Source organism: Rhinoderma darwinii, chromosome 13 (genome assembly GCF_050947455.1).
Source record: "Rhinoderma darwinii isolate aRhiDar2 chromosome 13, aRhiDar2.hap1, whole genome shotgun sequence".
NCBI lineage: Eukaryota > Metazoa > Chordata > Amphibia > Anura > Rhinodermatidae > Rhinoderma > Rhinoderma darwinii.
Genome location: NC_134699.1, coordinates 8,897,647 through 8,914,865, shown reverse-complemented (window position 1 = coordinate 8,914,865; position 17,219 = coordinate 8,897,647). Strand labels below are relative to the sequence as shown.

The window sequence follows — 17,219 nt, the reverse complement described above, 5'->3', positions numbered from 1 at the left end:
CAACTGTCAACTCAAAACTGCTCTAATAATGCGGAAATTGCAATGGCCACTTTTGCAGGTCCATTAGTGGGCACCATCATTGAGGTTGTGCTAAGCGTACCCTTGGGGGCCCAATGTGCTACATGACAAGACACCAGTATTATACATGGCACGTGATAGTTGGGGACCCTTTATAAGATTTTTCATGGGGATCCAGGAGCTTTAACTTATGCCTCTGAGTTTGCAACAGGGATGGTTTTAGGGGATTTGCAAAAGCTCTTCATTTCCTAGGCACCCTCTCCACGAGGATGGCACACCCATGAGCAACCTGAATTTATCATTGACCCCTTAACTGCCCTAGACGAACTCAGAATGTAAAAGCGGCCCCTTTAATGCCTGAGAATACCAAGGAATTTACAATGAACCATTTTACCAACCTAGGCCTCTAGGGATTTTGAAATCATATGAAAAATGGGTTGCCCACTGGCCCTAGTTTGTTGCCCTGGTTTGCTATTTCTGTTTCTATACTTTGAGTTCTGCTGAAGGTCTAAGAGTTCTCACAGAGAGGTCACGTGACTCTTTACTTATTCAGTAAAGTAGCCCATCCTCATGACTAGACACAGAAAGAGCCCTATTTTAAGTAAAGAAACTTTCTAAAAATAATATATTACATATCCTGTACTGATCCTGAGTTACATATACTACTCCAGAGCTGCACTCACTGTTCTGCTGGTAGAGTCACTGTGTACATACATTACTGATCCTGAGTTATATCCTGTATTATACTCCAGAGCTGCACTCACTATTCTGCTTGTTGAGTCACTGTGTACATACATTACTTATCCTGTACTGATCCTGAATAATATCCTGTATTTTACTCCAGAGCTGCACTCACTATTCTGCAGGCTTTCAGCCCTGAAATCTCCCGACAATCATGTTGCGTTCTCTGGTGATTTGCATTTTGGGATGTGTCCGTTTTTCTGACATCAGATGACTGGTGTAATGATAACTGCCTCCTTGCTTTACAGAAGCTCAGATAAGCTGTTAGAGGTCTGACAACAAGCTTGTCGACTGTTACCAAAAACAACTGGAAGAATTGTGATTGCAGCTATAATACCGGCTTTAATACCCACTGTTGAATCCCTCCTACGTTTGCAATATCTAAAGAAAAATACTGACAGTTTCTCTTTAATTTTGAGGGAAATACTTGTTCTATTTTCAGAGCATTTCCAGATAATCCAGTTTATCCTCCGTGCCTTTACTGCATAAAAATGGGTAAAAAGGGATAAGAGATTATTGTAATAAAGCAGAATCCAGCTTGTGCTTTTCATGTGGCGTCCACAGCAAATCTTATATTGGTTCCTCCGTACAGAGTACACAGCACACGTGCCCACGTCCTACTCCCCCTGCAGAAATCTTATACTTTTTGCTAAATTCACAAGGTTTGTCGAGCAGTAAATGGCATTCAGATAAAGAGTTTCTTAAATGAAATGTCAGACAGATGAAATAAATGACATGAAACGCACCGGCGCTGCCGTAACACGGGGAGATTTCCTTCTATACGACATTTTAATGTAAGAATTTTAGAAATGACAAACTTTGGAATGTTGACATCACAATTTCCATCATTTCGGAACTTAACAATTATACAAAGATAAGCGGCAATACACAGGCACTACTTATCTCCTCCTATAGATTCAGACACAAAAAAACTTTTGTATAACGTCCGTGCTGCTTTAGAACCTCCCAATACACGCCTCAGCTGCTGCAGAACCTCCCAATACATGCCTCAGCTGCTGCAGAATCTCCCAATACATGCCTCAGCTGCTGCAGAATCTGCCAATACACGCCTCAGCTGCTGCAGAATCTCACAATAGACGCCTCAGCTGCTGCAGAACCTCCTAATACACGCCTCAGCTGCAGATCATAGCAAAGCAGATTTTTTTTTTCACATTCTTACCTGTGCTAGAAAATTGAAAGGGGAATTCTGATTTGTTGCGAAAGTCCCAATAATAAACAGTATGAAGTCAAAACAAAAAAGGGGCAGGGAGTGTTGTCATAAGGACACAGAAAACCTTTTAAAAGGAAATCTAACTTAAACTATTAATAACGGAGAATGGAGGGGCCTGCAGTTCTGCTCCACCAGCACTCGTGTTAAAGGGGTAGACCCATCAGAAGAGGTGATGGCATATTTCTAGGACATGACATCACTATGTGATCGGGGAGGATCTGATCTCTGGGATGGCTGCATTGGTGGTAGGACAACAGGCGGGCTGGTAGCAGTGGGGGTCCCCCTGGTATAACACAGAAGGCTCTAATAAATCAGATTTGCATTAAACCTATAAAATAGATAATAAATGAGGTCTTACTTGTTATACAGGACAATGTCTGGTCTCCAGATCAGCTCTGAGGGGATCCTGATTGATGTGACGTTCTCATACTCCAGGGGGTCCCAGCGCAGCTTGTAGTCATGCCATTCCTGCAGGAGGGGAACACAAACATCAGCTCACAAGGCAATTTTCTAGCAGTCTTAAAAGGGGTCGTACATGATTGGGAAAACATGGCTGCTTTCTTCGAGAAACAGCGCCACACTGGTCTATGGATTGTGTCTGACTGGGGCTGAACTGCAATACCACACACAACCTGTGGACAGGGGTGGCGCTATTTTTAGAAGAATCATCCATGTCTTTTGTAATTCTGAACAACCCCTTTAAGGAGGTCTTTAGAATAATCACCAGGCAGAATTTAAATAAAAGTCAATATTAGATGGATCATGACACCTGAAGGGGTCCAACGACGGATATGAGGGAGCCCCAGATAATCCGGACCATGTGACGTTAACCAAAATGAATTATGTTACGATTAAGTCCCAGAGATTGATATACTGGTTGTTTCCATAGAGAGGTATGCAGTAGAAATTAATAATGTAGCGCCCCCTACAGGAGCCAAGAGCAAATTTGATATCTGAATTAGCTGTGGGGATAATATAATAGTATTTATGTTATAATACAGCTCCACCATCGACGGACATTCACTCCAGAGTAAAATCTAGCATATTTGTAATATTTTCTTACTACCTTTTTGGCGTTTTTTGAATATTAGAATCAAATGTGATTTCTGGAAACCATCAACAGGCAGGCCATTGATGGATCTTACTATAGCTTTTAATTTTTATGCTTGTGTTCACGCTCAGGAAAGCCTGGACAATTATCTCATGATTATTACACAATACTCCTTAACCTGTGAACATCCAAATAATTGGATTTACATAGGTTTTAGGTATTCATAATATATACATTAAAAAAAGCGGAGTTAATTAGGGTGTTTAGATCCATGGCTCACTCACAGCACAATGTCATAAACAGAGACATAGTAAGTATAACAGTTTCGTCAACAGCAGCTTGTTGATGGTTTCCATATTTTTTTATGTTCTACACTGCAAAATGCTATTGAAAACCTACATTTTGGGTATTCATTGTTAATGAGCAGTAGGATGTTGTTAAGAAGCCAATCAGACCCACAGTAAAATATCAAACAGAGTCACATCAGACTAACAGATCTGTTAACAGCAGCTTGCTGACTGTTTTTACGTATTATTTTTTTGTGTAAATGTGATAGTATTTGTGATACTAGATAAATTATTCTATCTGGTTACGCCACACGACTAGCGTCAGTGTCATAGGGAGGACTTGTATGACGGAGAGCGCTGTTGTCGGGAGTTTCATCATCCTTGCAGGAGGTTCTTCTTAGGACCATCACCGCCACACATCTAAGGACACCTACGGTAACTCACCTGTTTGACCCAGACATTAGTCGTCATCATCTGGTTCTTCTCGTCCTGTAAAGAACATAAATGGATCAGTGACAAACTACTACAAGGGATCGGGTCATTGACATGTCAAAAGACACCAGGACTGACACCGACGGCACAAAGACCCTAATCGCAACGTAATATTAATCCGCTCATGCTCCTGACCACCGACCCATCTCCAGAACATGGTGCCGCTTATCTATCTTGGTATTGCTGCTGTTCGCAGTCTTCCAGTTTTATATTGAAGGATAGGGAGGGGGGGGGGGTCAAGATTTTGTTAGAAATCCATAGTCAGGGGTTTCCCAAATTTAAGGCTCTGTTCATATCTGCGTTGGAGGTGGAAAGCAGCTACAAAGAGCATCTCTCTCTCTCTCTCTGGAGGACCCAGTACCAGACCATTCATACTTTATATGGACATCCCATAGTGAGAACTGTGTAATGCTTTATTTCACCTGTGGAGGCGCTGCAGGGAAATTGAACACTTGCTGCTGGGTTCCCCCTCAAATTAAAGTGGATTCCTGTAGATTCCAGCAGCGGGACAGCGTTTCTACACTAGGTGGAGCGCTGGGTTATAGATCTGTTGTATATTGAGGACTTTATATCATTGCTGCATTTGAATCCTTCTCATACACCCCCCCCCCCCAATATAATAATACAGAGGGTGCCAGACAATTTCTGCTATACATTTATCATGCCCGCCCCAGGCGGAGCCTTTCTTCTGCTCTTGCCATGGCACCACCTGCTACATAAACACTGGGTGCAGTGAGAGGTTGTTCTGCCAGTGCTGCTCCGTGTGCAGTATAACTGAGCCCATTCTGTAAGTGCCAGGCACGCCCGGAGATAATTATCCGGATGAGGCATATGATACATAGCGCTAGAGGCGGCCACAATACCATTAGTGACTCATCTCAACCACCATCAATTATTGCGGCAGCTTCGTGCTACTAAACACAACAACTACTATTTACAAGAATGAAAATTTTTTTTTTTGGGGGGGGTGGGTGGTACAGCTGCCATGGCAGCAAAACGCGGGAAGTTACGCAGAAATGCTTAGGGACGGCAATCGGTTACTTTGTACCATAGGGAGCCCATGAAATTGTCCAGTCAGTGTTATAGTCACCCAACTTTCCTACTGTCCAGAATGGCAAGAACATAGTCACGCAGTTCGGGGGGGATGACTTAACGTAACATTGACTTTCAGGAACTTGGAAAAGCTGGGTAGGAACTGGAATGGCTGATTCAGTCTCTAATGGTGTCCATATTAGCCGTCAGCCTTTCTGCGTGCAGTGCACTGGTATTCCAAGAACGGTCAGCCAATATGGACGCAGTTACCGATCGGAAAGCGTGGGTTATTTGAAAATATTTTAGCATGCAGCGATACATCAATTCTAGATTTATGCAGGTATTTTTTTTTATTTAATGAATGGGTGACCATGACCACTCATGTTGGAGCTATAAGGGTGGCCATATTGGTGGTCACCCAGCTTTTCAGCACACATTACTAATTATTGGGGGAAATGCTCTTTAAAAATTGGCCACATTTTAATAAAGTGGAGTCAGTTACCGTCATGGACATGAGAATGGACGGTTTGGAAAGAAATGATGGAATTTGAGGATGTAGATTAATTCATCCCTTCACCAATCATGGAGTGATGTGACCGTTCTCCTGATGAAGACCATAGATGTGGTCGGTGGGTTGGGACCCTCACAGATTTCCCATATGAAAGTGGTCATCTGAACCCTATCAGTGATGGTCAAAGAATCTCCTTCCTTGGAACGACCATTGATACCACTGGGAACCAATAGTCCTCCCAATGACCACCCACATAAATGAAGGTGGACTTCCCCTTTAAGACAATCTATATTATAGATCTAGGGTGTTGGGATGGCGTTGCACATGGCAACCAACAATATCAAAGTTGCAAAAAGTGACAACTGAATAGTCGCCATATACGTCGTGACTTTCTTAATCTCTCGCACATTTTTACGTATCTCCCCTGATGTTTTATTGACTTCTACAACCGCCTGTTTATCCCCCAGAAGCCTCCTGCGAGTCTTAAAAACTGGGTAAGCTCCTGACTAATTAGGAAAAACAAGCGGTTTAATTATTATAAATACATCCTAATTGTGGCTCCGGGGAAAAATCACATCTGTAAGAGCCCAAATATTTATTTATGCATCAGTCAAAGTTGTGGGATTGAGCAGGGGGAGATTAAAGGGAAGTCTCGAATAAATTAATCTCCCAGTAGCGGATACAGATGCCAGTATGATAAAAGCAAGAAAAACACTAATTAAGATGGAAACAACAATATTCTGACATGTACAGAATGCTGAGATCTTTATCATGAAGATTACAGCGAGTCCTTTAATTCGGAATATAGTTGTTCAAGTATGGGGCTACCATAGCTTTCCTTGTGGTATCTCACCCTGGCATATGGTAATGGGGTTTAGCCCTTGACCCTTATCTAAAATTGACCATCTACACAGTGAAAATCTCAGTGATCGGCTGTAATCTGCAAGATAATTTAGTAGCAAGTGTTCAATTCCACTGCAGCACCACCACAGGACAAGACAGGCATTGCATGGCTCACATTGAAATTATTAGGGCGTTCAATGTAATATATGGATGATCCAGGTCCTTCAAAGCAAGAGACACTCTTTATAGCTACTCGAATTAATTTGTGGAGGTCCTTAATGAGGGACTCTTCCCTTTATTAGGCCATTATGAGTTAATAGAGTATTTAAAAATGTTTTTCCAGAACAAGATGACCCCTTTAAGTAAGTAACTTGTGATGTCAAGTCAGGAATTTTTAGGGTCTCAAGTCTATCAGGGAACGCTTGACATAGGAACCTTAGTAATATCTCAAACGAGACCTTTCAATAGCTAGGGTTGTCATGTTCCTTAGGCATGAATGCCTGTGGGGGGGTGGAATATTCTGGTCTATGTCAAAGGTTGCGTTCCTACAGCTTTCTAAGCCTCGTTCGGATCTCCACTACCCCTCAATCATACTCAGTAGGCTGTAAGGAATGATGCATAGCAAGAAAATATCTGACAGGTCGGATTTTTCCTGTCCAATACGATCGTTTCTCAGGAGATAAGAAGATCCAGAGATGTCTGGAAGCCCTTAATCTCTACAGCATTGACAAATGCAGCTGAGCAGGACATGCATGCTAATGGGAGATGGTGAAGATCTTCAATCCATCCAACAATTATAACATATCTGTGGCTGGCTTGGTCAAAACAGTAGAAGGTCCCGCACCCCCCAAAATAAAACAAGGTCACTTACCACATCAATAAGCTGAGCAATGGACAGACCAAACCGCACAAGAACTGCGTCCGATATGTTGGCCACGGGACGGGACCACTTGTTGTAACCCATAAAAAGCTTTTTCAACAATCGCTCCTCTGCATGAGCACGGGTCTCGATGTGACACAGAGCTGAAAGAAAGCGCAATTACACCACTAGGAGATTGAGGTTCCTCAGAAAAAAAAAAGCGCCTACATGAACTGCAATTCTGAAGACCATTCTATTTTTGGGGATCAAAATACTATCAATCCCAAAAAGATTTTGTCAACTGCTTGGGATGGTCATATTTCGATTGAGGTGTCGAAGGACCTTCTTGAAAAATACTAAAGGATACGTGGGTTAACCATTACTCATGAATATTAACCAACTCTCGGAAATGGCACAGGGGGAGATGTATCAAAACGATCGCCAAGGAAAAGTGGAGTAGTTACTGGCCATAAACATGAGACAGACACAGCAATTGACAGCTTTGCCTCGCAACCGCCCCTTCAAATGCACCTCAGCTGTGGGAAGAATCGGCACGGTGAAATCCAATGTACTTGAGCCTTCAACCAATCCTGCCGAAATTGGTGGGTTTGGCCAACTTTGATCTAATGTATATCACCAGCTTTACTCTGTCCAAAACACAAGATAGAAGGTCGGTGATGTATGGATGATCATTTGTATGGAAGACAAAAAAAAAAAGAATGGGGAATGCTCTAGTTTTTGTTTTTGGGTTTAACTCAAGCAATACAAAAAATTGGGTCAATGAGTCAACATTTGTTGTAGAACAGACATAGCTAGAAATGATCACAGCTTTCATAGAGAATAATCATCCACCAAGCTCTTTAACAAGTAATTATTAGCCATTAGTATGAGAAAAAATTCCAAAAATAGTGAAATTGTTGGATTGTATTCTATCTAATTCAAGATGACCACTATTCACCCAAGGAAAAAAAAACAACACGCGGAAGTGAAGTTCTCTAGACCACGCTCTGGACGACCTCTACACATTTCACAAAACTGCACCATAAAAAGGAGATTCCAAAATCTTTCCCGTTGCCTTTCCGGTTGTCCTTCAAGAGGAGGAATGGAAGGTTACCATGGCCGTTTCCAAAAAGTTTAATTCTTGTACAACTCAAGAGGGAAGGGGGGGAGAAATCGGGTCAACAGATTCATCATGACTTTCAAGTTGCAAGACCACATAGAGATCAGGGTCATACAGGAGAAGACGATGACTATCCCTGGCCCGACTCATTTTATTTTTTAATTATGGTTACGCTTTTATTTATTTGGTTTTGACTCGAGGATTACAATGTCAAAACATTTGCTTCATTGAGGTCTGTGGGAAAAAATGTGGCAAATACGCAACACACCATGACAACCACAGTGTATTAAAAAAAAAAAAATTGAATTTACTACCATGTGAGACAGAATTAACCCATTAGGATATCCTAATTAGAGGTGCGACTGCATAAACTCAGCTCTGCTACATCAGTATATGTAGAATTACAGGCAACCTTTGTTTCTGATGTACGCCCACAATAAGACACATACTGTAATTATTATTTAACACTATCATTTATAATAGGCCTGTGGAGGAAAAAAAATCATTGCACTTTCGGAGAAAGGGCAGGAACGATAGCAGGTATAAGTGGCTCGCCAGCCTCTAGGGAAGGACATGCATAATCTATGACCTTTCCTTAACTGGTAAGAACTAGCTGCCCCACATCTTTACTGCAGACAAACCTCTCAAACAGAAAAATTAAGATGTGACTGCAGTTAACTCCAACATCCTACTCTGTGAATAAGGCCCTTCACCTCCTTGTCTTCTCCATGTTAGGCCCTGTTCACACAGAGGTTTTTGAAGGCAGAAAAAAAATCTGCCTCAGAATTCCTTCAACCTGCGTTTTTTTGCAGTGGTTTTTTTTCTTTGCCAGCTGCCTATTGAAGCTAATGCAAGGATCGGGGCAAAAAATGCTGCGACAAACACTTGGAAACTAGCGCCGCATTGATTTCAATGGGAGGTCAGAGGCGGAACCGCAGCAAGAAAGGGCACACTGCTTTTTTTTCCCCCTCGCAAACGGCTAAAAGCCACCCCCCGAAAAAAAACCACCTCTGACTCCCATTGAATTCTATGGGGGAAAATTTCGGCCGTTTTTTGGTGCCGATTCGGATACAGTTTCCACGTCAAAATCAGCGCCCAAAAAAACCTCAGTGTGAACAGGGCCTTAGACTGGATTGGGTTTAGCAAGAGTTCAGAGTTAATGTAGGTCTTGTTTGACCTTTGTTTGTATGGAGCAGTGGAGGGAGGTCACTGATGCAGCAAGCTTCCTCCCAGCTAAACAGCCTATGCCCAGCCTCCCAGAATCACAGGAGGGAAGATGAGGGAAACAAAAATCAAAGCCTCCCTGGAAATATACAGAAGACTGTTCATTTTCAATTCTTCTATCCAGTCATTGATATTCTTCCACTGTGTATCCCCTACATACGTCAGAGTCAACGCAAAGTTCACGGTCCTTGAAACTTCACCAACAAAAAGTGCTTTGAATCGTCGTATGAATATGTGTGACCTCCGGTGGGGTGTAACATAGACTGAGGCTACAATGTAACGTAGTAAAAGAACAGAGCAGTTCAGGGTTAAAGGTCTTCCTATGGAGGAATCGGATAAGCCGTCTGCTATAGATATACATACAAGAATCTGTTTAGATTGACATTAATAATGCAGTTGCCAGGGTGAATTCTGCATAGCAACTAGAGATACTGCGTTTTCTATACAGATCACACAATGCACCAAACACTGTCAAGGACATCACAGATTCTTTTGCGAGCGTCCAATATATGGCTGTGTATAGCCGGACGCGTTCTACATGTGAGAAGAGAAAAGCGGGTCACCAGTTATTGATGTCCTTGAATGTAAGCGGTGACCCCAATGATCGCCTTCAATGCACCGGCAAATAGATGTATGAATTTCTAGATATGGGGCAGCTTGTGCTTGAGACCATGCATGAAAGCCTAACTATGACACACATTATTTTCAGAAATGGCGCAACTATAGGGCAGCGGTCTCCAACCTGTGGCTCTCCAGCAGTGGCAGAACTACAACTCCCAGCATGCCCGACAGCCTGAAACTTTCCACAGATTAGAAACCACTGCTATAGGGGGGGAAAATTTTGAAGTATACACAGGCCAACAGCTACTTTGCGATTTAAGAGATATAAAGGGTTATAAATGGTATGTGATAGCTTACGGTGGGGGGGTTTGGTATAGATTTTTGCCACGTGCACCCTGGGAGATAGCAATACTAACTCTTTCTATTCTTTCCATGGAAGCAAATGTCAGGCAGAAAACAGCTATAATAATATGGTAACAAGACATGCATAATTGAAGAAAAATACAGTGTTGTAATAGCGCCACCTATAAATAAAAAAGGCTGTGTAGTAATTACAGTTAACATTATATTTCCAAATAGCTTTTTCAAAGTTTTAAAACCTTTGAAGTACAGCAAAAAAATTGTCACAAAAGCAGAAATATATGATTAGGTATAGTGAAAGCCTGACAGGAGAGCGGAGTGCGAGGTGCCCAGGTGTGTGAGGGTACAGGGGGCAGCAGGTGTTAGGATATTATCAAAGCAGCAGGAATGAAACCCGACTGAACAAGTCGATAATTTGCAGGGTGGTTTGAAATTTGAAAAAGGTAGATATCTGCAGGAGTGAATGGGTACTGCGAGTTCTGTGCCATACATAATGTGAATTCCCATGCCAACATAAACATGCCAACAATGCAGCAGTGCCACCACCGACAACAGTCAGCAACATAATGCAGGAAAGCCATGCCAGAATGTGGTGTAAAAAAATAAATAAGATGAATCCTTGTATAATGGAAAAAGTTCTGCAACTTTCTGATATACTTTGTTTATATTCCTCACAGTTTGAGATCTCTGCTTGTTGTCAGTGAATGGAAATATTATTGTTTCCATCCAGAGATTAAAAATCTATTTATTTAGATCTTCCGAATACTTCTCGTAGCTGAGAGTTGGTACAATTCTCTATTGGATAAACAGCCCTGTCTCTAGACAAATAATAATAAATCATAACAACAACAACAACAACATCCTATTATTAATAAGATTATCACTATTATTTATTATTAATATCACTATGTATCATCATCACTATTAATAGTGATGATAATGATAATAAAGTAACAAATATATATATATATTTATTATTTTTTTATTTATTTTTAATGTATTTTTTGTATTATTATTATCATCCCTATTATTTATTATTAATAATATCACTATTATTATTATCATCATCATTAATAGTGATAGTATTAAAAAATACATAATAATAATAATAATAAATGTAAAAATAAAATAAGAATAAAAACATTCATATCACCGTGCATTAGTTTTGTGTTGTGTTCCTTTACATCGAAACATGAAATAATTTTTGGGGAGATTAGTCTTCCCATTAGTATTTATTTTAAGTCTGGTGAATACATTTGCTCATCTCTAGTTAATAGGGAGAATCGGGGGTGAGAGCTGCCATCCCATAAACCTTCCTGCCAGCAGTTCTCCCATTGGTTGGACAGGTTCAAGTCTTCCATTCGGTCAGTCGCTTCCGATTGACTGGTCAACACCATGGCAATTTTTTTTTTACCATTAATTATCCAGAATAAATGGTTATTGTTCATTTCATAAACGTGACGTCCGCCTCCTCCTCCCCCACTACAATTATTCTACTGGTGTATTCTGCCAAATGTTCTGCATTTCTATATGTCGCTGGCAATATAAAGCAATTAGGACTTCTCGGTTTTAGGTGACAAGCTGATTAAACATTACGGCTTCTGTTTGTTTCATGCGATTAGGCTGTGAAATGTTACACATCTCAAGAATTAAAACGCATCAACCACCAACATCTATTGTCAGAGCTCACACTGATAGCGCAGACATATATACCCCAGGTGATGTCACCGTTAAAGGGGAATTCCCATCACAATGTTATGTGAGATCACTAAGATATGCCATAAGGGTAGGATTGGTAGGGTTCAACCTCTGACAGGAGCCGCTTCAACCTCTGACAGGAGCCGCTTCAACTTTTTCCCTGATCAGCGGTGTTCCCAGCCACCTACTGTGTAAGGCCTGTAGGGTTTTGAATTTTACCACTTTTCTTTGCAGACTACACACCATAGAGGAGTGGTATGTTAAGAAACCAGCATGATGGACAAAAGCCTGACCCTACTGCCTTCATCATTAGAAAGTCACCTGAACCTGGGATTGGACGACAATCTAATGTGGACGGGGGCAGGTCGGCACTCCCTCGGTATTAGACATTGGGAGAGAGAAGGGTTAGGCATGTTGGATTTCTCCTAGTTTCCCTAGGAGATAAGTGTCCGCCATAGGTTTCTGGCAGCCGCTTATCTCCCCTCTATTCAAATGAACATGCAATTGGCTGATCCAAGTGTGCAGGTTTATAGGTTGTCAGGTTAGATGGTTGTCAACTAAAGCATACGAACATCCTTTCCTCCAAAACGATTCGAATAAATTAACTGTAATCCAATGAAATTGACCCTAGTATTTGCATGAAATTAGATGGTCAGCTCCTTTGGGGCAGGGAATGCTATGAATGAATCTATTCTCTGTAAAGCACTGCAGAACATATCAGCACGGTATAAACATCCTGCGCCATTTAGTAAAGAGTCCCCAGTCGTTAACAAGCAGACAGTCCATACGGGGGTCTCACGTCCTCAGGGGTTGCTTTCTTGGTTCTAAGTTACGCTTTTGCGGAGGCCAATATCCGAGTTACCTCACAGCTTTCCATCCCATGCCACCCCCGGGGGCACAGAGCCCGGTGAAAATGAGAAATAATCATCCCTTATTAAACCAACAACCTGAGGGAAATGACGATTTAAATGTAGAACTGAGGAGGGGGGGGGGGGTGGGTGGGATAAATAAAACATATGTATAGCGAGCCCCCAGTCAGATCAGGGAGGATACAGGGTGGTAACATGGAACAAACAAGCAATGAGCAAGCAATATTAACCCTTTCCTCAGATGTAGCAGAGTTGAATTGGTCATCTAGCTTAAATTAATGCTGTAGGTTTACCTGTAGTCATAGTTATTTCACAAACTCAGCTCTGCTACATCTGTACATTACCGGGACATATAATCATAATTGTGATAAATGGAATCGTATGGTCAGGTCACCAGGTTTACATTCCCCATGTCTCCACGCACTTATACCTAATCAGGTAACATGCCAACAACCAGCCCCATGCATTGAATGGATAAATGGGTTTCCCAAGAACGCTGGAGACCCCCAGTGAGCCCCGTTGATTATACGCCATTGCTTTTTTGTGCTTTATCATGTAGCCTTTTGTCTTTACAGATCTAGTAAATGGATATAGATGTAGTACAGCTAAATTTGTCATTTGGGATTGCGTCATTTCTTTAGTTACGACGACTCTGAATTAGGATTACGCAGTCGTTTTTCTTGTAAAACCTCGTAAAACACATTGGGATATCACCGTGAGTTGTAGTGAGTGACTAACTCAGCTCTGCTACACCTGGAGGCAACTCGTGCGGCCAGAAACTAATTTTCTCACATCCTATTGCAGATATGATGTAAATATTCTATTGGTCACTTCGAAATGTGCGACACGGATACTTGAATCATCAGCTCCTCACTACACCTCAGCAACTATTTACACAATGTTATAGTAATGTGCTCAATAGCTCTATAGTTCAAGTGCAAGAAGACTACAACCCCCCCCCCCCCATCATATCCTGACAGCTTCTTGTTGATATAGCATGCTGGGACTTATAGTTGCGCCAAAGATCCAGTCACCCAACGCGGATAGCTTAGCCCTCCCGTTCACGAATGATCAGATATCCTTATTGCATTGGATCTGCTACATTTTATTGCATCACTTTTATATTATAGTACTATAACTGCAACTCCAAACATGCCCCGACAGCTGAGAGTTGTAGTTCTGCAACTGCTGGATGCCACAAGTTTGAAACGACTGTTATTGTACCTACATATATACATCAGCCACTGGCTGGCATCTTGTACATAAAATTCTCCAACTTATCTAGAAGCCTCAGTCCATGGAAATCTCTATCTCAGAAAACAGGACCTTTGAATTCCCCCTCACTTAGGAGCTGTCCCTGGTGCTGAAGGGACTGCAGCGTCTTAAAGAACATGTGATTAATATTAAGACCAGTTATACTGCTTGTCCTTTGCTGCTATCTTGTATTATCAATGTAAATCTCTGTGAACAGTCCTTTTAACTGAACTAAGGAGCAGTCCATGGTGCTGAAGGGACTGCAGCGTCTTAAAGCGACAGTTATGCTACTTGCCCATTGCTATTTTCTTGAAAATCCAGTTACTGTAATCTACATGTCAGTTGGCTTCAGTCCATGTCAATCTCTGTGAACAGTCCCTTTGACGGCGCTAAGGAGCTGTCCCTGGTGCTGAAGAGTCAGCAGTGTCTTAAGGAACAAGCCTCATAAAAGATAGTTATGCTGATTATCCATTCCTATTATATCATTAAAGTCCAGTTAGTCTCGCATCTAAAAGTCAGTTTGCTTTAGTCCCTGTAAGTCCCTCAGTCAACAGTCCCTTTGGCTGCATTTAGAAGCTCCTTATGGTGCTGAAGGAAGAGCAGAGCCTTTCCCAGAACAAGTGACAAAGCGTAAAGTGCAGAAGATGACATTAGAACGGTTCTCCACGGCTTAGCCTCTTGTTCTTTAGGACGCGGCGGTCCCTTCAGCACCATGGACAGCTCCTAAGTGCGGCCGAAGGAACTGTTCACAGAGATTTATACGGACTGACTCTTGATATAGGAGAACGTACAAGATAGCAGCAATGGACAAGAAGCAGAACGGTCTTATACGACTTAGTCCCTTCAGCACTATGGACAGCTCCTAAGTGCAGCCAAAGGGACTGTTCACAACATGGACTGAGGCAAATTGACTTTAGATAACAGTCACTGGACTTTGATCTAGTAGAGTGCACAACAAAGCAGTGTAACTATCTTACAAGTCTCCGCAGTCCATAACTATCTCTGCCAACAGTCCCTATGGCCACACTTAGAAGCTGTCCATGGTCCTGAAGCGCTTTTACCCTGTAAACTATCTGAGCTCCAGAAGGACACAAGGACTGTATTAAAAGCAATGCATGGACAAGGCAATTACAGAAGAGTGTTTTTCATTGCATATATGACCGGTCATATTCGGGCTTGATGACCTGTCAGATGCTCCTTGATGTGTGATCACCCACATCCTTCAATTCAGTCTACATTGTCTTATGAGACATACATTGTATCCCAGTGATCGGAGAGCGCTGATGCCCTCCTGGCAGTAGAGGAATTAAATATTGCGTTAGAGTTTTAAGAAAGAACTTAGACTTACCTGGAGATAGGAGGAAACAAGGCAACAGGAGAAGAGCAGCAGAAGAACCTCGGAAATTCATGATACTGGACTAAAAGACCAAGGGTTCCCTATGAGGAGCAGTTCTTCACACCTGCAGGTAGTCCTGGAGTCTTCTCCACTAGAGGACCATCACCTTCTCCAGTCACTATGTAAGAGGACCTTCCTGGAACTGACCCTTTGCTCCATATGCTGATGTCACCTGAGCCTTCCAGTCTCCTCAACACTCCTCATCTCACATTCTCCTCCTTATGAGTGTCCTCAGAGTTACTGCAATGGAAGTGATGGGTTTCAGAGATGCTTGCTCCTTGGTGCTCTGTTCAGAGCGGTGTCTGGCAGAGAAGGGGCAGTCTACTCCTGTTAATCTAAGACCTGCCCACCTCGGGCACTGGGTAGGGAGAGGTGTGTAGGACTCTGAGGTGGCATGAGACAGAAATACCAAGAGGCCATCTCCTCCACGCTCTCCCTCCTCCTGTGGATGCCAGTCCCACACACAACATGGGCATATTATATATAATTAAAGTACATTAGGTCTAATCACATTAGGACTAGACTGAATGGACACTGTAATTGCATTAGCCCTTTATTAAAGGATATTGGTGCCCCCCAGCAATGAGGGGCCTGATAACAGACTGGCTGATTTATGATGCAGGACACATTTTATTCCAGCAGGCAAGCAGACATGACAGGCAGTGATAGGGAAGTGTGGCAGGCAGGAGGCAAGCAGTAAATTAGCAATCACTGAATGTGCAGATCACACTGGCTGCCAGGTTGAGGGTTGTCAAGGAAGGGTCCAGCTGATGGGATAGAAAGAAGAGACATTGCGATAGGCATTACATTCCCTCATTATGGCCCATTAAATAGTGCAAATTGGCATGTGCCCAGACTATTAACTCTTTAGATTCCCAGCCAGACACACCAATGATCATCCTCCGTGTTGTGTGTACATGTACCCGATCAAAGGCTTCAGTTTAACATCAGAGCTGAGCAGAGGACTCCAGGGAATTCAGCAGATAAAACTGATCAGCCCAATAATCTAGGGGGCTCTGGAGATCTGTACAGACATGTGGTGGAGATTTTATTGTTTTTACCTCCCAGTAGATTATTTCTCTACAATAATTTCACTTGTTGCTTGCAAATAAGCAGTAGAAAATGTCTTATTTCAAGGCAATTTTTGCCAGGATTGGAATTCCTGAGACAGCGCCACCTTTGATTGTGGTGGTGGTGTTTGGTATTGCAGCTTAGCACAATTTCTGAAAATGCAATATCAAGCACAGCCATAAACTAGGGTTTGAAAATAAAAATTATAGATCCCTTTCTCTGAGCTCATACAACACCTTTAATAGATGCAGTGTCTCAGCTCTTGGGGTGAATACTTTTTGATCTATCTGTAGAAGTTTTTTTCCAATCAGCTGACGACAGAGACAGATTTCCCATGACCTGTCCTGCTGAACGCCAGAAATTTTCCTTGTATTTGCTATTGGGACCATTTCCCTTCAGCATGCTCCACCATCACCATTTTGGATATTGTATGGTCAACATTAAACGCGAATATTTAGACTGGGTTTCATGAATAAAGGCCAACAGCAATCAATAAGTGGTCCAAAGCTTGTGGACAACAAAAAAAACCACTAGTGTATGGCCAGCTTTAGTCCAGAGCAATGATCGGGAGGAGAATCACGATACGTAAAGACATCTACTG

The 17,219-nt window shown here is 42.1% G+C and overlaps 1 protein-coding gene across 1 annotated transcript; it reads right to left on the bottom strand.

The window, feature by feature from the left end:
• Nucleotides 1-1,197: 1,197 nt before the first annotated feature.
• On the bottom strand, nt 1,198-16,280 carry LOC142666244 (neuronal acetylcholine receptor subunit alpha-4-like). Its single transcript, XM_075846233.1, has 5 exons — nt 15,500-16,280; nt 7,078-7,229; nt 3,773-3,817; nt 2,349-2,458; nt 1,198-1,240 (listed from the first exon to the last, which is right to left on the bottom strand). Exons 1-5 carry the CDS (start codon nt 15,558-15,560, stop codon nt 1,198-1,200), a joined length of 411 nt encoding a protein of 136 aa, XP_075702348.1. The 5' UTR covers nt 15,561-16,280.
• Between the last annotated feature and the right edge of the window lie 939 nt (nt 16,281-17,219).